The sequence below is a fragment of the Geotrypetes seraphini genome, chromosome 7 (genome assembly GCF_902459505.1).
Source record: "Geotrypetes seraphini chromosome 7, aGeoSer1.1, whole genome shotgun sequence".
Taxonomy (NCBI): domain Eukaryota; kingdom Metazoa; phylum Chordata; class Amphibia; order Gymnophiona; family Dermophiidae; genus Geotrypetes; species Geotrypetes seraphini.
The window spans coordinates 115,228,830-115,251,887 of NC_047090.1; the positions used below are offsets into that span (position 1 = coordinate 115,228,830).

A 23,058-nucleotide genomic window follows, 5' to 3' on the forward strand; every position below is an offset into this window, starting at 1 on the left:
GAGTTCCAAAAGATTTAGATAGAAAAACTGGTTCTAATAGAGCAGCAACTTTGAGTACGAAAACCGTCCAGATAAACCCCGCAAGCGTAGGCGTGGAGAGAACCTACTAATATGGAGGTGTGTGAACAAAAAAACCCTGAAAAGCAAGGAAAAGCTCATCCACCACTGCAAAGATTGTCAAAGTGTAATGTGTTGAGACAAGGGGTCAAGAGCTTGAGACCACTGACATGCAAGAGTCTATTGAGGAGTCTTGAAATGAAGTCTAGTAAATGGAGTAACATGAACCGTGGAAGCCATGTGACCCAGGAGTACCACAAGATGTCTGGCAAAGATTGATGGGAAAAGATAAGTCTGATCGCAAAGCTGAATCAAATTTTGTTGTCTTTGCTAAGGGAGAAACGCTTTGAGATAAATGATGTATAGCAGACCTTCGATAAATCGCAGATTTTGAAGTTGGGATTGGGAAAAAATGATTTCGCATCCCAACTGCTGAAAGAGAATTGTGAACTGAATCACTGTGAGAACCCATTGTGAGGCTGGATCACTGATAAGCCAATCGTCCAGACAGGGAACACCTGGTGACCCTGCATCTGTAACACTGGTGCCTCTACAACCAGGCACTTGAGAAATACTCTGGAAGAAGATGCAAGGCCAAAAGGCAGGACTCTGTATTAATAATGGTGCTGCGCTATCTGAAATCTGAGTAATTTCCAGAAGGTCGGATGCCCTGGAATATGAGAAGCAGCATCTTTTCAGATCTAAAGAGCATAGCCAGTTGTGATCTAAGAAGGAATATAAAGTTATCAGAGGAAACATATGAAACTTTCCCCCCCAATGGAAATTTGTTGAGGCCCCTACGGTCTACAATTGGCTGTAGACCTCCCTTCCCTCTCGGGATGAGGAAATACTAGACGTAAAAACCCCAGTTCCTTTGCAGAGATGAAACTTTTCTTTCAGAAGAAGAGGAGATACCATCTCCTGACGAAGAGACGGCATAAAAAGAAACTCTCCTGAAGGATTATCTGGAGGTGTGGAGGGGCATAATAAAAAAACAAAAACAAACTTCTAGGTCCCTTTTTGGCCTAAGGTGCTAGGCGCCCAAAGTAGGCAGCAGCGAAATGTTCATTCTCGAGAAAAAGCATCCAAAATGTGTTTTTATTTTAGAATGGCCTACCTGTATGTTCAGGTGTTTAATCACCCAGAATGCCACTATATCTATCTTTAAGGCCTATACCCAAACAAAATTTCGCTCAAGTCCCAAATGCCCAAAACAAGACCTTTTAGGTATGGGAGAGACCAGTCCTTTGCCTAAAACCACGATTCTCTAACGGGCATCTCTCATAAGCCCCGGTTAGAGAATCATGGAACTGTTCCTCCCAACCCTGCAATGATCACAGCAGGAGGGATGCCTAATCTCTCCTGGCCGAACTGCTACAACCCTCTCCCTCCCCCCCTGGAAATTTTGCCAGCAGGGGGGAATGCCCGATCCCTTCTGCCGGACACCACCAACCTCCCCCTCCCTCTCCCCAAGTAGAGCCAGCAGGGGGATGCCCAGCCCCTCCTGCCAGACACCCCAAATCAGGCAGCGGGACCCCCCAAATCAGCCAGAAGTCCCCTCCCCTACCTTTTGTAGTTGGCCGGCCAGGTTCATGGGCTAGGAGGGTCCGGATGGGCTAGGCGGGAGGGTTTTGGCAGCCTACCTTGGTGGGGGTTTGGAGGTGTCCAGCAGGAGGGACTGGGCATACCTCCTGCCGGTTATGCTTGCAGGGGGTTCAGGGGTGTCTGGAAGAAGGGACTGTATATTCCTCCTGCCGGCAATGCTTATGGGGGAGGGGGATCCAGCAGGAGGAACTGGGCATCCCTCCTGCCGGTGATCATTGCGGGGAAGGTTGCCTGGGCTGCTGACCTGATCGCAGCTGCTGTGATTAGCTCAGCGATCCCATCCGGAACTTTCACTTGGTCTAACTCAAAACGTATAAGTTCCATCCAAGCAACCCGTTAAACTTTTTGAATATGGTTGCTGGATGACTAAGTCTAGGTCAGCACACATCCCATCCTACCCACTCCCCCCAAAACACCCCTTTTCGCTCTGGGCGCACAGAGGCAGTCAAAAGGCCTAAGGTGGTTTTTAGATACATCTAAAACCTATTTTGATTATCGGTACTTGGATGACCTGTCTTTTTGATCATCCAAGTACCGATTTAGGCAGGTTTTTAGACTTATTTCCATTTTGATTATGAACCTCATGGTGATTTATTCTCAAAAAAAAATGTTTTTTAAAGTAGTGGCCTCCCCCCCCCCTACAGCCACCACCAAACCTCCAAGCTTTTGGAATCAAAAACAAGATGGAGTAAAAGTGGTGTGGCGAATGTTCATTAAGGAACAGGTGTAGGGAAAAAGACAAAGTAAATGGATATCTTCTAGAAGATACTGTATAAACATTGATGGAACAGTGGAAGACATGTTGCAAGAAAAAAACCTGGTTGATCCTGCTTCGAGGATAACAGTGGAAGGTTCTAACATGGTGGGAATCTAACTTACAGGCTCTACACACCTGTTAGATCCCGCCATTTCATGTTGTAATTATATCGAAACAACAGGAAAGAGCCAACTTACAGGCTCTATGACCCATGATGGAATTCTGAAGCAGTCGCAACTCGTTTGATGCATGCCAAGTTGCTTGCTGAATACCATGTGGAGGAATCCAACTTTACAGACTCTACACCCATGTTAGATTCCTTCTTAGACCATGAATAAGCAAATCCAGCCCCATACATTCTAGGTAGGGGAAAGGATCAAGAGATATGATGAAATTCCTGTAGATGTTGAGAAGGAAAGTATCCATCAGAAGGCAATTTCCGAACAAGATGCTTTACATAGCAAGAGATATAGAAATTGTCATTTGATCATCTGTTCGCCAACATGGAGTTTTGGTACAAGGGACATCCAAATGTGTCCAAAGTGCGCCTTTCACACTCTATGGAGTAGATTTTTGCAAAGTCAACTCTACCACTAATGACTGATATTTATACAGTATATAGAGTCAAACTTTTTGGGAGCCCCTGTAATGGTATGGGGCGTTTCCCAGTTCTTATTAAAAGTCTCTTTGAGAAGTTCTTTAGGACGCTCAACATTAACTTAAGTCCTCCAAGTATTCAGCACTGTAGGCAAAATCTGCTTCTAGCTCGAGTGGTAGCTCTTTCCCCCAACTGCTTAATAAATATACTAAAAGAAAGTCTTTCAGTAGAAGATGTAGCCATTGGTGGATACTTGTGTGGAGACTTTTCCAAAGGAATTCCTTAATCCTCTGCTGTAGACTCAGAGAAGTCCTCAATTGAATCAGACTGGAAGTCATAGGGATATGAAAGCCTTGGCGAAGAAATGCGTTGAAGATCGATGCTTACTTTGAATCCGGTGCCAGTCTAATGACTAGGAAGAGGTATGATGTGAAGCTGTTTTTCTCTTTGAAGAATGTGAGAGAGTGATGTTTTCTCTACAAAACATGTGAGGAGGAAGGATGCTCATTGGACTGTCGATGAAGAACTGGACCGATGGTGAAAAGATCAATACCTAGACAAGGAATGTCGATGTTGCTCCGAAGAACCAGCTGTGGTACTCTAAGACCTGATAGCCATGTACTTTCACTGGGACGGTACCGAGGGAGTCGATACTGGGGTAAGCAGTTTACATGCATCACCCAAATCCCTTCAGAACAGTGCATCAAGCCGTACCCAGAAGGAAAGCGCAGGTACCTCTGGCTTATCTGTCAGTACCATTGGTGCCACAGCTTGCCCCGAAAAGGGTGACCATAACAAGGATGCACATCTCAAGGTTGAGGCAAGCCGGAATGTGGTCATCGCTGCTTGGTCGGCATCATGAGACTTGATGCAAAAGTGACATGCGATGTCGGTTGGGAAGCTGACAGTCTCTGAGCTGGCTTACCAGACGAAGCAATGTCTCCCGGTACTGGTGTCAATGTCTTTGACGACAAAGATTGCGAGGTCTGATCGATGCCCATGCCCAGTCCCGAACAATCTTTCCTGTTGAAGTTTCCGGATAGTTATTAACCTTTCTGTCGGATAGAACACCGGGCACAAGTTCCCCCCAGTGTTCTGGGCTAATGGACTGGAAGCACCAACTTTTTTTTTTTTTTTAGTTCAATCATTTTTATTGAGTATTTTGAAAAATACAGGGAGCATTTCAAATACATAAAAACAAAATAAAGCTTTGTGTATAAAGAATCTGCAAATATATATTTAACTGTAGAGGACCATAGCAGTAAGAAAAGCTCCAAGTATTGGAACTGCTTGTGAAGACTATATGAGAAAAAGATGAGGGAGAACAGAAATAGAAATTAAAAGAGAAAGGAAAGAAAGAAGAAAAGGAAGGGAAGACAGGAGTGTCTACGAAGCAGAGCGTACATAGGAATCCAGGAATGACCAGGGTGATTTTTTGCTCTTCAAATTCATGGAGGTTCGGAGTGTAATTTTATTCTCATATGCATAGGATTCAAATCTATGATACATACACAGAGAGTTCCACCAAAAAGTATAGTCTAGTAACGAAGATGATTTCCAATTTTTCAGAATGTGCATGAGAGCAGTCACAAACATGGTATTGATGAGCTTAGGAGGACAGTTTGATTGTGCGAAACAGGGATGTTGAGGGCGAAGGATTATAATGTCCATAAAGATCTCTTCCGAGCAGTTAGTGATAGATTGTATGATGTTCCAAATTTGAGTCCAAAAGGAGCGGACCAAAGTACAATGAAAAAACATATGATCAAGAGTTCCCTCCTCTTTCAAACAGTTCCAGCAAACAGAGTCTTGCTTTAAGTTGGCTTTCCACATGCGAAATGGGGTCCATACTGCATTCCACATAATAAAGAACCCACCAACACGGGTTCACCCAGGGTAGATCATGCCAATCTAATCTGATTAGCTTTTTTGACTGGGTTACTAGACAACTGGATGCCGGAGAATCACTGGATGTGGTATATTTGGATTTCAGTAAAGCATTTGATAGCGTCCCACACAGAAGGCTATTGAACAAGTTGAAAACAATGGGGTTGGGAGACACTCTAACTACATGGGTTGGGGATTGGCTGAGCGGTAGACTTCAAAGGGTGGTGGTGAACGGTACCCCATCCAAGGCGTCGGACGTGATCAGTGGGGTGCCACAGGGCTCAGTCCTGGGCCTGATTCTATTCAATTTATTCATAAGAGATATGACACAAGGATTTAAACGAAGGGTTGCACTGTTCACTGACGACGCCAAACTTTGCAACATAGTAGGCAAAAGCGTACTACCTGACAATATGACACATGATCTACTGCTGCTGGAAAGATGGTCAACTACTTGGCAGCTAGGCTTCAATGCTAAAAAATGCAAGATAATGCACCTGGGCAAGAGTAATCCGCGTAGAACTTATGTACTGAATGGACAAACATTGGTTAAGACCACTGCAGAACGCGATCTAGGGGTGATTATTAGTGAGGATATGAAGGCTGCCAATCAAGTAGAGAAGGCTTCCTCCAGGGCAAGACAGATGATGGGCTGCATCCGCAGAGGTTTTGTCAGCAGGAGACCTGAAGTAATGATGCCGTTATACAGATCCATGGTGAGGCCTCACTTGGAGTACTGTGTTCAGTTCTGGAGACCGCACTACCGTAAGGACATACTGAGGATCGAGTCGGTTCAACGAATGGCGACAATGATGGTCTTGGGACTCAAGGATCTCACGTATGAAGAAAGACTAAAAAAGTTGCGGCTGTACTCACTTGAGGAAAGAAGAGAACGGGGAGACATGATTGAAACGTATAAGTACATCACGGGACGTAGCGAGTCGGAAGATGATCTCTTCTGTCTCATGGGACCCTCAACCACCAGAGGGCATCCGCTGAAAATCAGGGGAGGGAAATTTCGTAGCGACTCCAGAAAGTACTTCTTCACCGAGAGAGTGGTGGATCATTGGAATGGACTCCCATTGCAGGTGATTGAGGCCAGCAGCGTGACGGATTTTAAGAAGAAATGGGATATTCATGTGGGATCTCTAGGAGAGTGAACGCTGGAGGGCGGATAATTGGAATGGGCAGACTTGATGGGCTATAGCCCTTTTCTGCCGTCATTTTCTATGTTTCTATGTTCTATGTTTCTATGATTGTGAAACTCTAGAAGATAAAAGCGGGCAGTTTGTTGAAGACCAAAAGAGTTCCCAATCAATGTCAGAAAGCGGAGTGGTGAGTATAATATCCCAGTGTTTCATAGATTGAGGTGAAAAAGTGAAGGAATGATCTCTCAAAATATTATAGAAAAAAGATATAGCCTTGCCTTTTAATAGAGTCAATAAAGACCAATGGCGGATAGTATTTTTGGAAGTCATGAAGTCAAAACGTATATGCACAGAAGACAGCACTCCAATGAGTGAGAGCCACTGTGAATAAACAGAAGAAGGCAGCAGGTATGTGGAGCAAAGTATATCAAAAGGAACTGACGCAGTAAGAGTAGACAATTGATGGGCAAACCATATACCTGCCCGCTGCCACCGTTTCCATGAGAGGGATTTGCCATGGTTTTTGATTTTGGGATTATTCCAAAGAGACATGAGTGGGCTAACATTAACTGAGATCTCAGCTAATGTATCTAAAAGATGCTGCGTTGAACCCAACAAAAAGTACCTTCTCAAATGTCTGGGTACTGACACCGTTAGTAAGCAGGAGATGTGTAAAGGCGTGCATAAAAAGCATTCCATTTCAAACCAAGCAGGAGGATCTTGGGGATAGGAGTCAGTAACCCAGTAAGCTCCATATTTAGCTAGTGAAGCAATATAATAATGATAGAAATCCGGGAAGTTAAGACCACCGTTAATCTTAGAGGCTTTCAGCTTGGCGAGAGCAATTCGAGGTTTTTTCTTGTTCCAAATGAATTCAGATAGCTTCCTATTTAGCCAATGAAAAAATGACTTCTGGCATAGAAGAGGAAGCATAGAGAGAGTGTAATTAATTTGAGGTGCTAGGGTCATTTTGATGGATGCTATTCTACCCCACCAAGACAAAAAAAGTGGAGACCATCGAGATGTAGTATTTAGAACTAGATTTTTGACTTTAGATATATTAAGATCTTGAGCAAGAATCGGATCCTTATGTATTAAAATCCCCAAGTATTTCACAGCTTCATGTGACCATGAGAAGGGAAAATGAGCCAGATCTGATTGAAGAATGTTATCATTCAGAGGGAAGATCTCTGATTTCTCCCAATTGACAAGAGTATCCGGAAAAGGAGGGAATATTGTTTGACAATATGTATAAGATGAGGAAGAGAGGATAGAGGGTTCCTAAGAAAAATTAAAACATCATCAGCATAGGCTGCTAATTTGAAGTCTCGATCAGAGGAGGGAATACCGTTAATTAAGGGGCTTTGTCTAATAGCAGAAAGAAGAGGCTCCAACACTAAATTAAATAGCAATGGTGAGAGAGGACAGCCCTGTCGAGTGCCTCTTTGAAGGGAAAATTTATTGGATAAAGAGTTGTTAATCAGAATACGAGCTGTGGGTTGGTGATATAACGCTTCTATCCAATTCGTGAAGAATGAGCCAAAATTATACCATTTCAGGACACGGAAAAGAAAAGGCCACTCCACCCGGTCAAAGGCTTTTTCAGCATCAATAGCTAGGCCTATTATAGGGTCTGACATTGTTTTAGCGTGAGCGTTAATATGGTGAAAGAGGCGCAGGTTATCTCCTATATATCTTTGTTTAATGAACCCTGTTTGATCTTTATGTATAAGAGATGGAATCACTTTGGTAAGTCTTAATGCAAGTAATTTTGCCATTATCTTGTAATCTAAATTAAGGAGAGAGATAGGGCGGAAGTTTTTAACCAAGGTGGCGTCTCTGTCAGGTTTAGGAATTACTACAATGGTGGCTTCAGTGAAATTGAATTGTTTGTCCGGAGTGGAATGGAGGAAATCATAATATGTAAGGAGATGAGGGGCTAAGATGGTGCGAAATTGTTTAAAGAATTCGTTAGTAAAGCCGTCCGGGCCGGGGGCTTTCCCAGCAGGTAGGGAAGATATGGCAGCTTCTATTTCTGATATAGTTATCGGGGAATCTAGTTCCAATTTAACAGAATCCGATATGGTCGGATGAGTTAAGGAGGAAAGAAAGGAGTCTATATCTGATTCAGGAGCAGCAAATTCGGATTGGTATAATGAAGCATAAAAATTTTCGAATTGAGAGGAGATTAAAGATCTGGTTTTGACTAATTGACCTGATGGATCTTGAATAGCCGTGATATGTAGTCTTTTGGATTTAATTTTAAGGTATCTGGCCAAAGGGCGACCCATAAGATTATCTCCCATATAATGACCAGAATTGGAGATGAAGATATCACGCCTGGCTGTACATGAAACTAAAGTATTATATTCATATTTAAGTTTTTGGATACGTTGGAGAGTAGCTGGGTCATGTAGGTGATTAGACATATGTTGTAATTCTAATGTTTTAATAGAATTTTCAAAGTCTTTTTCCTTTATCATGGACTGTTTCTTTTTCCAAGAGGCAAATTTTCTAACGTTCTTAAAGTGGCGATGCACTTTTAATTCTGTTCGTACCAGGGCTCCGTGGATGACGTCATCCACATGTGAGAATATGCTACCTGCTTGTCCTGGGATGATGATGTTTATTTTTATACTTTAATAAAAATAAGTTCAGTATAAAACTATTCAAGGCTTGTGTGGGTGGGATCAGATGGTTTGCTGGTGACGGGGTGGGGACCGAGCTCGCGGGGACAGTGCCCGAGCTTACAAGGACAGGGTGGAGACGGGGGAAAAATGTTTTCCTCTTGTCATTCTCTAATGGTATAGAAGCTTTCAATAAACCATAAAAAAATATGGAAGTCCGAAATGACCTTGAGTAGACAAGAAGGTACTGTATATAAAAAAATGTCCGCTTCGGTGAAGCAGAGAAATCGCTCTCTGCACAAAAGAGCTTGAATCTCCGAAATTCTTCTCGCCAAGATAACTACCAGAAAATTTTTCTTTAAGAATGAGATCCGAAAGGAATGCTTGCACCAGTGGCTCATAAGGAGCTTCACATAGAATGCAGAACCAAATTAAGGTTCTATGCTGGAAAAAGCTGCCGCACTGGCAGTCTCAGATTGAAGCCCATTTCAAAAATCTACCAATATCTGGATGAGGCCAAAAAGCACAGTTACTTACCGTAACAGGTGTTATCCAGGGACAGCAGGCAGATATTCTTGACTGATGGGTGACGGCACCGACGGAGCCCCGGTACGGACAATTTTAGAGTGATTGCACTCTAAGAACTTGGAAAGTTCTAGCAGGCCACACCGCGCACGAGCGAGTGCCTTCCCGCCCGACAGAGGCGCGCGGTCCCCAGTTAGAATAAGCCAGCTAAGAAGCCAACCCGGGGAGGTGGGTGGGACGCAAGAATATCTGCCTGCTGTCCCTGGATAACATCTGTTACGGTAAGTAACTGTGCTTTATCCCAGGACAAGCAGGCAGCATATTCTTGACTGATGGGTGACCTCCAAGCTAACAAAAAGAGGGATGGAGGGCAGGTTGGCCATTAGGAAAACAAATTTTGCAAAACAGATTGGCCGAAGTGTCCATCCCGTCTGGAGAATGCATCCAGACAATAGTGAGATGTAAAAGTGTGAACTGAGGACCATGTAGCAGCCTTGCAGATTTCCTCAATAGGCGTGGAACGGAGGAAAGCCACAGATGCTGCCATAGCTCTAACTCTATGGGCCGTGACAGAACCTTCCAGTGTCAGTCCGGACTGAGCATAACAAAAAGAAATGCACGCTGCAAGCCAATTTACAACATACGTTTAGTAACAGGACGTCCTAATTTATTCGGATCAAAGGATGAAAGAGTTGGGGAGATGATCTGTGGGGCTTAGTACACTCTAAATAGTAAGCTAGAGCCCGCTTACAGTCCAAAGTATGCAGAGCCTGTTCTCCAGAATGCGAGTGAGATTTCGGAAAGAAGACAGGCAGAACAATAGATTGGTTGAGATGGAATTCAGAGACAACCTTAGGGAGAAACTTTGGATGTGTACGCAGAACCTGTTGTGGCTCGTGGCTCGTGGCTAGCGCTGTTTATGGGACGATATTGAAATGGATGTCAGAAGCATGATAGTGCAGTATTTTTGTAGCGCCAGTTTTTCGTATGATTCTGGGTAATTCTAGTTAGACAAACATCTGTGTTAGTTAAGGACCGCGCCCAAATAGAAGCGTACGGAAAAACAGGTGAATAAAAATTTAAATATAATGTAGCTAAGGCCAGAAGAAAAAACACACTAAAGATTAATATAAGGAAAAGAATGGTGTTTTCTTGTGTACTTTGCTGTTGAGCTAAATCATGGTGGAAATCATGATTACATGAGACATGGAGTCCAGTTTAGGTTCTTTATGTGTACCATCTTGTGCCAGTGAATAGTTTCTGTTCTTTGTTCAGCTTCCCGCCTTTAGCCTCGTGGTTCTAAATGATAACAGATGTGCTTAGGCCAGTTAGGAAAAGCATATTAGACTCCATATTCCAAACTGAGATATAAAATGTATGAAGTATGAATGGCCAAGATATGAATGAAATTATGAATGTTTGGGGCCCATGAATGTGATATGTGGTGATATAAATGGTTTATAAGAAGAAACACTAAGGAAAAATCTTGAGCACAACATCTGGAAGTAATTAGAGTCAGTCTCAAGAATAGGAAGAAGGGGGGCATTGGAAGCCCACGCTTCAGGAAGAGGAGAGGGGGATTTACCCTCCCTTCCTCCAGAGTAGGCTTTCTGTGTAAGGCCATGCAATTTGAATCTGTCAGCTTAGAAAGAGTTTTTTCCTTTACGGCTGAGAATTTCTCAGCACCATGTTAATAATTATAGATTCTCTTGAATGTTATAATGTTAATTCAAAAATCAAAAGTAATTTTCTGAAAACTTTGTATAACTTTTAAACATGGAGGAATGTTTCTTTGTCTAAACTTTAAGACCACCCATAGAAATGTTATTGGTCGTCAAACTTGATGATGTCACTAAACCAAAAGTTATATAATAGAATGTAATGAGATAGAAAGACGAGACCATTGTGAGAAGGCCAGCCTTTGGCCACGATGATGATCTCCCATGAGCGCAACGTAAGCAATTATGCTGTTCTTTTGATCTAATAATGGGAAAATAGAACCGATAATTCAATAAATCCTGGTTATAATTTTAAAACCTTGCGCTGGTGTCATTTTGCATGTAGAATTAATTTCAAACCTGAAGCTTTCACAAATGGCGTCAATGCCCCATGCTCAAACCACCTTGTCATGATGGAAGACTGTAAAATGTGGATCCGCAACTAGTGCATGTAGCTCACTGACCCTCCTGGCAGAGGTAAGAGCAATAAGGAAAAGTACCTTCCAAGTGAGAAACTTGAAAGAAGCGGTAGCCAAAGGTTCAAATGGAGGCTTCATTAAGGCGGAAAGAACTATATTGAGATCCCAGATAACAGGAGGGGCTTTAAGAGGTGGTTTCACATTGAAAAGACCCCGCATGAATCTGGACACCAAGGGATGAGCTGAGAGGAGTTTTCCATGGACTGGCTCATGAAAAGCAGCAATAGCACTGAGGTGGACTCTGATGGAAGTAGACTTGAGGCCAGAGTCAGACAAAGAAAGAAGATAATCCAACAACATCTCCACTGCAAGGGAAGTGGGATCAAAATGATGAAGAAGACACCAGGAAGAAAATTGAGTCCACTTCTGAAGGTAACATTGCAGAGTGGTCGGTTTCCTGGATGCGTCCAGAATGGAGCGAACGGGCTGAGACAAAAGAGTATCAGTCGAAGTCAGCCCGAGAGATACCAAGCTGTCAGGTGCAGAGACTGGAGGTTGGGATGCAGAAGAGTCTCCTGATGTTGTGTAAGCATAGAAGGAAACAGTGGAAGAAGAAAGGGTTCCCTGGAACTGAGTTGAAGTAGAAAGGAAAACCAATGTTGCCTGGGCCACCGTGGAGGAATCAGAATCATGGTGGCTCGTTCCCTCTTGAGCTTGAACAAGGTTCTTAACATGAGAGGCAGAGGAGGGAAAGCATACAGGAACAGATTGGACCAATCGAGGAGAAATGCATCCGCTGCCAGACGGTGAGGAGAGTAGAGTCTGGAGCAGAATAGGGGCAGCTGGTGATTGTGAGGAGCTGCAAAGAGGTCTATCTGAGGAGTGCCCCACTGAGCGAAGATGGACTGTAGAGTTAAAGGATCGAGTGTCCACTCGTGAGGCTGGAGAATTCTGCTGAGCTTGTCTGCCAAGGAATTCTGTTCTCCCTGAATGTAGATAGCTTTCAGGAATAAATGGTGATCTGTGGCCCAAGCCCAAATCCTCTGGGCTTCTTGGCACAAGAGGCGAGAGCCTGTCCCACCCTGCTTGTTGATGTAGTACATCGCAACTTGATTGTCTGTGCACAGCAGGAGGACTTGAGGAAAGAGAAGATGCTGGAAGGCTTTGAGGGCATAAAACATTGCTCTGAGTTCCAGGAAATTGATGTGATGCTTCATTTCCTGAGCTGTCCAAAGTCCTTGAGTTTGGAACTCGTTCAAATGAGCTCCCCAGGCATAAGGGGAGGCGTCGGTGGTGATGACAAGTTGATGAGGAGGTAGATGGAACAGAAGACCTCTGTAGAGATTTGAGGATATCAACCACCATTGTAGAGACTGACGAAGAGATGATGTTACAGATATGTGACGTGAGCAAGGATCTATCGCTTAGGACCACTGGGTAGCTAGGGTCCATTGAGGAGTGCGCAGGTGAAGACGTGCAAGTGGTGTGACATGAACTGTGGAGGCCATGTGACCCAAGAGTATCATCATTTGCTTGGCAGAGATGGAGCGTTGTGGAAGCACCTGCTGACATAGAGATTGAAGCGTTTGAAGACGGTTGGACGGCAGAAACGCTCTCATGAGGACTGTGTCCAAGATTGCTCCAATGAATTGAAGTCTCTGAGTGGGGATGAGATGAGATTTGGGTAGATTGATCTCGAACCCCAGCAAACGTAGAAATAGAATGGTCTGGTTGGTGGCCTGGAGTACTGTCTGAGATGAATTGGCCTTTATCAACCAATCGTCCAGGTAAGGAAACACCTGAAGGTGGTGGGAACGTAGAAAAGCAGCCACCACAATCAGACATTTGGTAAACACTCTTGGAGAAGAGGCAAGACCGAAGGGTAGCACCTTGTACTGGTAATGACAACGATTGATCATGAAGCGTAGGTACTGTCTGGAGGCCAGATTGATCGGTAAGTGAGTGTATGCTTCTTTGAGATCGAGGGAACATAGCCAGTCGCCTTGATTGAGAAGAGGGTAAAGAGTGGCTAAAGAGAGCATTCTGAATTTCTCTTTGACCAAGCATTTGTTGAGATCGCGAAGATCTAGGATGGGTCTGAGATCTCCTGTTTTTTTGGGAACTAGAAAATAACAGGAGTAGAATCCCTGCCCCTTTTGATCTAGAGGAACTTCCTCTATGGCGTTCAGAAGGAGGAGGGATTGAACTTCCTGAAGAAGGAGTGAAACCTGAGTAGTGTTCAAAGCAGACTCTCTTGGTAGACTTTGGGCAGGAAGTGTCTGAAAGTTGAGAGAGTAGCCATGGTGAGTGGACTTTTGTGAAGGGGGAGGCTTCACCTGTTGTTGCTGCTGTGCTGGTCTAGCAGCTTGCCTCTGTTGTTGCCTCTGACGCCTGGGTTGCTGCGGGGCCTATGGTAAAGGACGAGCCACAAATCTACGCTGGTAGGCCGACTGTTGGCGAAAAGGCCTGGTAGGTGGGGTTTTCTTTTTCGTTTTAAGGAGAGTGTCCCACCGAGTCTCATGAGCTGAGAGCTTTTGGGTAGTGGAGTCCATGGATTCTCCAAACAGCTCATCCCCCAAGCAAGGTGCATTGGCCAGGCGATCTTGGTGATTGACATTGAGTTCTGAAACTCTAAGCCAGGCCAGTCGCCGCATGGCAACTGACAGAGCCGTGGCCCTAGAGGTCAGCTCAAAGGTATCATAGATTGATCTGACCATGAACTGACGAAGTTGTAAGAGCGATGAAGAAGTTTGGCGAAAGGCAGATTTTTTATGGTCAGGGAGGTATTTCTCAAAAGTTGACAAAGTTTGAATGAGATGCTTAAGGTAGAACGAAAAATGGAAAGCATAGTTCCCAGATCTATTAGCTAGCATCGCATTCTGATACAACCGCTTGCCAAACTTATCCATGGCCTTACATTCTCTGCCAGGAGGGACAGAGGCGTACACACTAGCCCCCGTGGATTTCTTTAAAGTAGATTCTACCAGTAAAGACTCATGGGGGAGTTGCGGTTTGTCAAAGCCCAGAATAGGTATGACCTTATATAAGGAGTCCAGTTTGCGAGAAGCTCCTGGAATGGTCAAAGGTGTCTCTAGATTTTTATAGAAAGTCTCTCGCAAAATATCATGGAGAGGCAATTTTAAGAATTCCCTTGGAGGCTGGTCAAAGTCCAGTGCATCGAGAAATGCCTTGGATTTTTTGGATTCAGCCTCCAAGGGAATAGAGAGAGAGTCGCACATCTCTTTCAGAAAAGAGGTGAAAGAAGTTGCATCAGGTTTGGAGGATGGATCTAAACCAGAAGGATCCTCGTCCCCTGACGAACACTCTCCCTCAGAGAGGAAAGGCTCCTCTGAATCACCCCACAGATCAGGGTCCCTCACTTGAAAGCTACGGTCCCGTGACTCCGGTGTGGAGGGTTCTAGGTGTCGAGTTTTGTGAGTCGACTTACCAGACCTCTGAGAAACGGTACCGGGAGATGTTATCGGGCGTGCCGGTGCCAAAGTTTGCACCGCCTGGTGTAAAGACCTCGGTTCCGGAGCTAAAACTGGCATGGATACCGAGGAAGCTGTTTGTACCGGTACCGACAAAGTGGATGCCGATAAAAGAGGCTGTTCCACTGCCGGTACCGGTAGCTCAGACCGGACCGGGACTGGAAGGCTCGGTGTCAGCAGAGCAGGCAGGAGCTGCTGCAATTGCTCTTTGAGCTGTACTTGCAGGACGGCGGCAATTCACTCGTCCAGCGAAGGCACCGGTACCGCTTTTTTCTTCTGCGGTACCTTTGGTGCCGCTCTACACTCCGAAGAGGAACCCGAGGTCGAAGGGCTAACCTCAATCGGAGCGGAGCGCTTCCGCGGGTGCCTCGAGGTCGGCAGGATTGGGCTCGCTGCCACTGAGACCGGAGGACGCTCCAGCGGGGAAGGCTTCTTAGCCGGCTTACCTGAGGGATGCGACGCCGGCACGGTGTTGCGCGGCGTCGATGAGGTAGGTGCTGACTGCGTCGGGGCCGAAGTCGGGACCGGTGCCGCCGAATCCGACATCTCGGTACCAAATAAAAGTTGCTGTTGGATCTGGCGGTTTTTTAATGTTCTCTTTTTTAGAGTGGCACAGCGGGTGCAGGTGGACGCCCGATGGTCAGGACCCAGGCACTGTAAGCACCAGTTGTGCGGGTCAGTGAGGGAAATGGGCCTTGCGCACCGCTGGCACTTCTTAAAACCAGGTTGGGGGGGGCATGAACGTGAAAATGGCTTCTGCCAAATCGAAGGCCGAGGCCTCGATGGTGGCAGCAGGCCCCACCGGGCCCGGCGAACCCGAAAAAGAGAGGAAAAAAAAAAAGAAAATTCTTTTTTTTTTTTTAATAAAAAAAGAAAAGAAAAAAGGGAAATACAAATTCCGAAAAGGTTTACGCGAGCGGGAAGACGAATGAGAAAAAAGTTTTCAACAGCCGTTGAAAGTGCGTCTTCTTAGCTCCGCGGAAACTAAGAAACTGGGAACCGCGCGCCTCTGTCAGGGGGAAGGCACTCGCGCGTGCGCGGTGCGGCCTGCTAGAACTTTCCAAGTTCTTAGAGTGCAATCACTCTAAAATTGTCCGTACCGGGGCTCCGTCGGTGCCGTCACCCATCAGTCAAGAATATGCTGCCTGCTTGTCCTGGGATAAATATATTATCCACTTGGCTACTGAAAGAGGACAGGCCAGCCACCTGCACCTTACGAGATCCAACCAACAGGCACTTTTCCAGGCAATTCTGAAGAAACGCTATGACTTCTGCAAGAGGAGCCCAAGACAGATCCAATCTCTCCTTAGCACACCAATCCTAGAAGAACTTCCAAGCTTTCACCATAAGCAGAAATTGTAGCCAGCATCATGGACCTCAAGAGAGTAGCAATCACCATTGCTAAATAACCCTTGTGTGCTAGATGTGTGCACTCAAAAGCCATGCCTTAAGCCCAAAGCTTTCTGGTTTCAAGGTCACAGACCCTTGGGATTGTAGCCCTGTATGTACTGACAGCTTGAGAAATTGATCCCTCTGTATGCGTATCAAATCTGCAGACCACAGGTGTCTTGGCCAATTCAGAACTACCAAAATCACCAGACTCGAATGGTTGGCAATTCTCATTATCCTGCTGATCATAGGTGATGGTGGGAAGACATACAGCAGATCCATTTGAGGCCACGGCTGAACTAGTACATTTGTCCCTGTGCTTTCTGGCTCGTATCATGTCAAAGGCTTTCCTGGACAGCGACCACTCTCCTAAAGTCTAAGGTCTGTCTGCTGAGAAAGTCTGCCTGTATATTCTCCTCTCCTGCACCGCGGAGAAACAGCTTTTGGGAGATGCCCCTGAGGTTGTCCCTGACAAAAGACACGAAACGGGGCTCTGTACGGCAATCAGATGGCACCCCGCATGAAAAAACAAACAGCAGTTTGCAGATAAGTTCCTGTTTTTCAGCCATTTTACTAAGGGTTTAAAATTCCCCAGGCTTTATACTTCTCAGGAGCTTTTCACCAATGTCATTTAAAAGCGTTGTTGAATTGTTGATTTATTTATTTGAATCCTATTTAAATTTAATTCTCCACATTATATATACACCAGAGCTTTGGGCAATCGACAATAATTTTTGCATTAATTTATAGCTTAAAGAGAAAAAGTGAAAAAGTAAAAAAGCAGTTTTAAAAAAGTTTTGCACTACGAATTATAGATTTTTAGACTAGCCCACAGAGTTTTTAAATGATGTGAGTAGGTAATGTCTGCCAAGCATGTTTGTGCATTTGGCGGTGTTAAACCCTCGTGAACTCGGACAAAACCTCTCACACGAGTTCCCACTTACTGATGTAACACTCTGTTTGTAACATCCAAACAAATATTTGGCATAAGGGGTTCAGTTAGCCCGAAACCCTTCAGGTGTCTGGAGAATAGAGAGCTGGTCTGATTTTTGGAGTTTCAAGTTATTTTGACCCCTCTCACTTAGAGTAAGGCTCTTACATCACCATCATTGTTCCCATTACCTCACTCACTCTAGAAACGGAAAAACTCATCGCATCTATCCTCACCAAGTTAGAACTGTGGACCTCAAAACTCAAATTAAAATTGAACTCTGAAAAAACCAAAATCTTCCTAGCGAGTCCCAACCATAAATTAACAAACACTTCCCTCAGACTGAATGGGCTAGATTACCCTATCCTACCCACCATAAAAATCCTTGGAGTCATCCTGGACCGCACTCTAACCTTCGATGACCATACCAGTGCCCAGGTGAAAAAATGTTTCTGTACCCTCTGGAAACTGCGCACCATCAAACGTTACTTCGACCACCAAGCCTTTCGTCTACTCGTTCAATCTCTGGTATTAAGCATATTAGACTACTGCAACATTATTTACCTGGGATCCTATAAAAATACCATCAAACGTCTTAGAACAGTCCAAAATGCGGCCATCCGCCTCATCTATGATCTCAAAAAATACGACCATGTTAGCCCCTACTACACCAAACTCCATTGGCTTCCAGTAGAGGCAAGGATCATCTTTAAGTTCGCCTGCCTCTGTTTCAAAACTCTAACAGGACCTTCCCCAATCTACTTGTCTGAGCACCTTGAAATAGCAGGCCCCTCTCGCACACGAAACGCCCACCTATTCACCTTTCCCTCCCTAAAAGGCTGCCTCTACAAGAGATTCATTGATAGAACCCTAGCATTCCAAGCGGGCAAATGGAACAATTGCCTTACCGCCCTCATTTCCAACTCCCCGCCCTACCACCTGTTCAGGAAGTCACTAAAAACCTACCTCTTCGACAAATTCCGCTAACGCTGCCTTCCCCCCTTCCCTGCACCCTCCTGACCTCGATATGCCTCCATGCCCTCTGACTACGCCCCCCTCCCAAGCCACTATGGCCTCTCTTACTCAATCTCTGTTTTATCTAATTGCCCTGCCTTATCATTGCCTCACATTTAACATCACCGTAAATGTATCACCGCTATAACATGTAACATCGCTGTATACGCACAGCCTCCTCTTTAGTATATGCCTTTTTATTACTGCTATTTATGTAACATCTCTGTAAATGTAACAACACTATAATATGTATCATCGCTGTAAATGTACAGTCTCTTCTATTGTTAACCGCATTGAACTTCCATGGTATTGCGGTATACAAGAATAAAGTTATTATTATTATTATTTCTTGTATTCTCCTCTCCTGCCACATGCACCTCTGACAGCGTTTGCAGATGAGTCTCAGCCCAACGAAACAACAAAGAGGTTTCCCTCTGCAGTGTAGTACTCTTGGTACTACATTGCTGTGGCATTGTCTGAGAAGACTCTCTGACTTCTCTCCCTTCTAGAGTCAGAGTTGTTTACTGTAAATCACTCTAAGTTCCTAACCTGTTGACTGACCACTTCTGCTGGGAAGTCAACCACCGACTTTAAACCTGATGGGCGTTGCAATGCCTCCCCCCCCCCACCTGTTAATATCACCCACGAGGGAATACATAGCAGCATTCCCTTTGACAAGGACTCCAGCCTTACAGCATAAGAATAGCCTTACTGGGTCAGACCAGTAGCCTTACTGGGTCAGACATCTAGCCCAGACATGGGCAACTCCGGTCCTCGAGGGCCAGAATCCAATCGGGTTTTCAGGATTTTGCCAATGAATATGTATTGAAAGCAGTGCATGCAAATAGATCTCATGCATATTCATTGGGGAAATCCTGAAAACCCAATTGGATTCCGGCCCTCGAGGACCGGAGTTGCCCATGTCTGTTCTAGCCCAATAGCCCATCCTCACGGTGGCCAATCCAGGTCACTAGTACCTGGCAAAAATCCAAAAAGTAGCAACATTCCATGCTACCTTACTCATCACTCCAGTGACGCAGCAGAGGGAAGGTCTCGGCGGGGCAGGCCAGGATCAGCTTGTTCAGAGTACTGTGTTGCTGCTGCTGATTTAAGAGGTCTGGAGGTGTCAGAGATCACTGAAATCGGTGAGTCAAATTTTTTAGAAAACCAATCGATTCACTCGGCAAATTGGGCAACACTACTGAGAAGGCAGGTAAATTTATCGCCGAAACCCACTACTCTACCCCGGTGGAACGTCAAATTTTGCTGTATGATAGAGATTTGGGATGGCGATCCACCACTCAGCAGAGTGGGGGATCGCCATCCCAAATTTCTATCATACAGCAAAATTCGACGTTCCACCGGGGTAGAGTCTCAGACTGCTGGACATGAATCCACCACTGGAAATCTGGCTGCCAGACAGGAGGATTCTGACCAAGAACTTCGAACCCAGAAAATCGATGCAGCGCATTGGGGGGGAGGGGGGGAGTCAATTTGTAGCTGGCTTCCTGATACCCATAGAGTTGTTACACAAGGACCCCACAGCCTGTGCTCAAGTCTCTGACAAATCAGCAGGCAAGCAAGCTTCCAAGAGAATGGACTCTGAACTTTTGATGGATCACAAAGCAGACTGGCTCCACAAGTCTCCAAGAGATTGGTCTGCAAGCAGCAACCTGCCCTTGTGGGTCTGTATCCTTTCCCCGGCAGAGTAAGTCCAAGAAGGGGACCTCCGCGCACCAAAGCCACACAGGAAAAAAGAACCGATGAACAAAAAGAACTGAAAATAATAAAAAGAAAGATCAGAACACACCTTCTCAGTTCGCTTGCAGAAGGAAAAACTGAAGAGGGAACTATTTTCCACTGCTGAAGGGGAGAAGTTGAAAGATATGAGTGACACCCTTCTGCAAAGTTTGCAACAAGATGATAACAGCTTCAGTACTTCCTATATCTTTGCAACAGAATATTGATTGATTTACTCCAGTACTAAGAACATATGAATAGCCTTACTGGGTCAGACCAATGGTCCATCAAGCCCAGTAGCCCGTTCTCACAAAGGCCAACCCAGGTCAATAGTACCTGGTCTAAACCCAAAGAGTAGCAAGATTCCATGCTACTGATCCAGGGCAAGCAGTGCCTTCCCCCATGTCTTTCTCAAGTACACACTATGGACTTTTCTTAAAACCACCTACTACTAGTTAAAACTGTATTCAAGTAGGTGGACTGGTGAGTGGGATTAGACAGCAAGTAATTAAGTCTAATAGAAATACTCTATGCCAGGGGTCTCAAAGTCCCTCCTCGAGGGCCGCAATCCAGTCGGGTTTTCAGGATTTCCCCAATGAATCTGCATGAGATCTATTTGCATGCACTGCTTTCAATGCATATTCATTGGGGAAATCCTGAAAACCCAACTGGATTGCGGCCCTCAAGGAGGGACTTTGAGATCCTTGCTCTATGCAGATTGAAGTGCCAGCTGTAAGCTTTGGCTGGAGCAGCAAGTCTGTAGTGATTACAAACTAACTGCTTCTACCATCTAGCACCTACATGAGAACGGGATAAAAGAGCTGGTATTGGTTTGCGTATGGAAATTTTTATGTTTATCTAGCAAAACTGATACAAAAGGAGAAAATCTCAATTTGGTAGACAGGATACATGTTTTTTTTTGGTAGCACCACAGAGGTCTGCTGCAACTTCCTCTATTACTGAAATATGAGATCTGGCTAGAAACTAAGAAGAAGGTGCTGAAGTTCATCACAAATACTGTACAATGCAAACACTGCATTTCTTCTTATCAGTGGGTAAAAAAGGAGAGATGCTGCAGTAGCATTATAAAACCAATTGCAAAAATTGAAACTAAAAATAAAAAGCTCTTTCAAAGGCAACATATTCTTCTCTGAAACTGTTCCAACAGACTAGCTCTAAAAGGTGTTATGTTTCTGTCCAAGCTACGAGGATAGCCAACCCCATCCAAGAATAACTTTCTTCTCTAGATGACATGCTGCCTGAATAAAACTGTACCTTACCAATACAAAGCATCACTTTAAAACTGACTTACCAGTTTCTCGATCAGTGTCTTTGGATCCTTTCTTTAGCTGAAACTCAGGACCATTGATCTAGGAAGGTAAAAAGTTTAAAAGAGTGTGGAGAGAAATATAATAGCAGTCAATCTCTCCCAGAAATCCCTTCCATAGTCAACAGCAATTAAGGACAAACTTATTGTCAATCTTTCAAAAAATGGAAAGATGATCCCTTTCTCATATGTGCTTCTGATCCAGCCTAAATCCAGAAAATCTGGTGATACCAATTTATAGTTACAAATTGTCTTAAACCTTAATGTTTATACTGTCTGACAATCATCGACACAGGCACAGATGGAAGGTAAAATTAAAAAATGCTCTAAACAGTTACATATTTTTATATTATTTCATTTTGGTTTGGAATAGTATGCACTATTTTTTGTGTGCACTATTCACTAATAGTGTGAACTATTAACAAAAATAATATCTAAAAAAAATGCTCCAAAACAAACTGAAATGAAAATGTTCTGCTTACACCCTCTGAACACAAATAAGCAAAGGAAGCACCACAGTGGCAATTTGAACCTACACATTCCCCAGTATTGTCTACTGCAAGATCACAAATAAAAGTACATTTAACCCTAAGGATCTACAGAGAAACTTGAAGAGAAAAATACAATCACCACTATGATCTTACCATTCTATGCTTGGAAATATATTCACATGAGATCTGCTGCTTTTGTTGTTGATCCTCCAATTTACGTTTATAAATTCTCACACGGGCACACGTCATCAAACTCTCAAAGTACAAGTAGACAGGATCTTTGTCTTCATCACGGATCTGGAGTTAGTGAGTAAATAGATGTGCTTCAAAATACAATTGTTTTTAAATGCTTTTTTTGTGATGAGATACAGTGTGACAATTACCTTCAAATGCTTTATTGAAATTATATTTTGGATCTTATGGCAAAATTTTAAGTATTGAACATGTATGTACCATCTAATATTTATGATTATTGTTATGTAAACAGTATAGGATTTATATGGTATATACATTTTTTAAATAAATAATAATAAAAGTAACTTCAAAAGAGCTACCTTTCTACTGCATCTTCCGACATAAGAGATACAGACTAAATTAGCTTGTAAAGATTCCTGGTGTGTTTCTGCAGCTGGCATTTTCATTGTTTTTGTAGGTAAGTAGTAAATTTTTCTTTGACTCACACCTTATAAAACAGTATAAAGCACAGTTACTTACCTGTAACAAGTGTTATCCAGGGACAGCAAGCAGATATTCTCACAGATGGGTGACATCATCCACGGAGCTCCGGTATGGACACTTTAAAAGTGCATCGCCACTTTAAGATTTCAGAAAGTTTGCGATAGCCTGCACCACAAATGCATGAGTGCCTTCCTACCTGACATTAGCTCACAGGACCATCGGTTCAATAAAAAAGCTAAGAAGCCAATTAGGGAGGTGGGAGGGTTGTGAGAATATCTGTCTGCTGACCCTCCCTGAAAAACACCTGTTACAGGTAAGTGCTTTATCCCAGGACAAGCAGGCAGCATATTCTCACAGATGGGACTCCCTAGCTACTGCAAATGGGATGGCAGGACTTTGGCGACTAAATAGAGAATAAAATTGTATAGAACTGCTTGGCTGTACCGACTATCCCATCTGGAATTAGTCTCCAGACAAAAATGGGATGGGAAAGTTTGGGAAGAGGATTTAGTCTGCTTCATAAATGTCCACAATGGGAGAGGAATGGAGTAAACTACTAAGGCTGTCATCACTATTACTTTATGTGTAGGAGCATGATTGTCCAGTAGCAGCCCAGCCCAAGCATGGCAGTATGATATACAGTCTGCTGATGGATA

The 23,058-nt window shown here is 44.1% G+C and overlaps 1 protein-coding gene across 7 annotated transcripts in view; it reads right to left on the bottom strand.

Moving 5' to 3' along the window:
• The window catches only part of MGA (MAX dimerization protein MGA), a 479,481-nt gene that overhangs the window by 290,016 nt on the left and 166,407 nt on the right, over nucleotides 1–23,058 (bottom strand). For all 7 annotated transcript variants that reach the window (XM_033951892.1, XM_033951893.1, XM_033951894.1 and 4 more), the window contains 2 exons: nucleotides 21,878–22,021; nucleotides 21,219–21,276 (listed from right to left, as the gene is read on the bottom strand). In XM_033951892.1, the coding sequence (XP_033807783.1) occupies nucleotides 21,219–21,276; nucleotides 21,878–22,021 (202 nt within the window). The remainder of the gene's footprint in view (nucleotides 1–21,218; nucleotides 21,277–21,877; nucleotides 22,022–23,058) is intronic.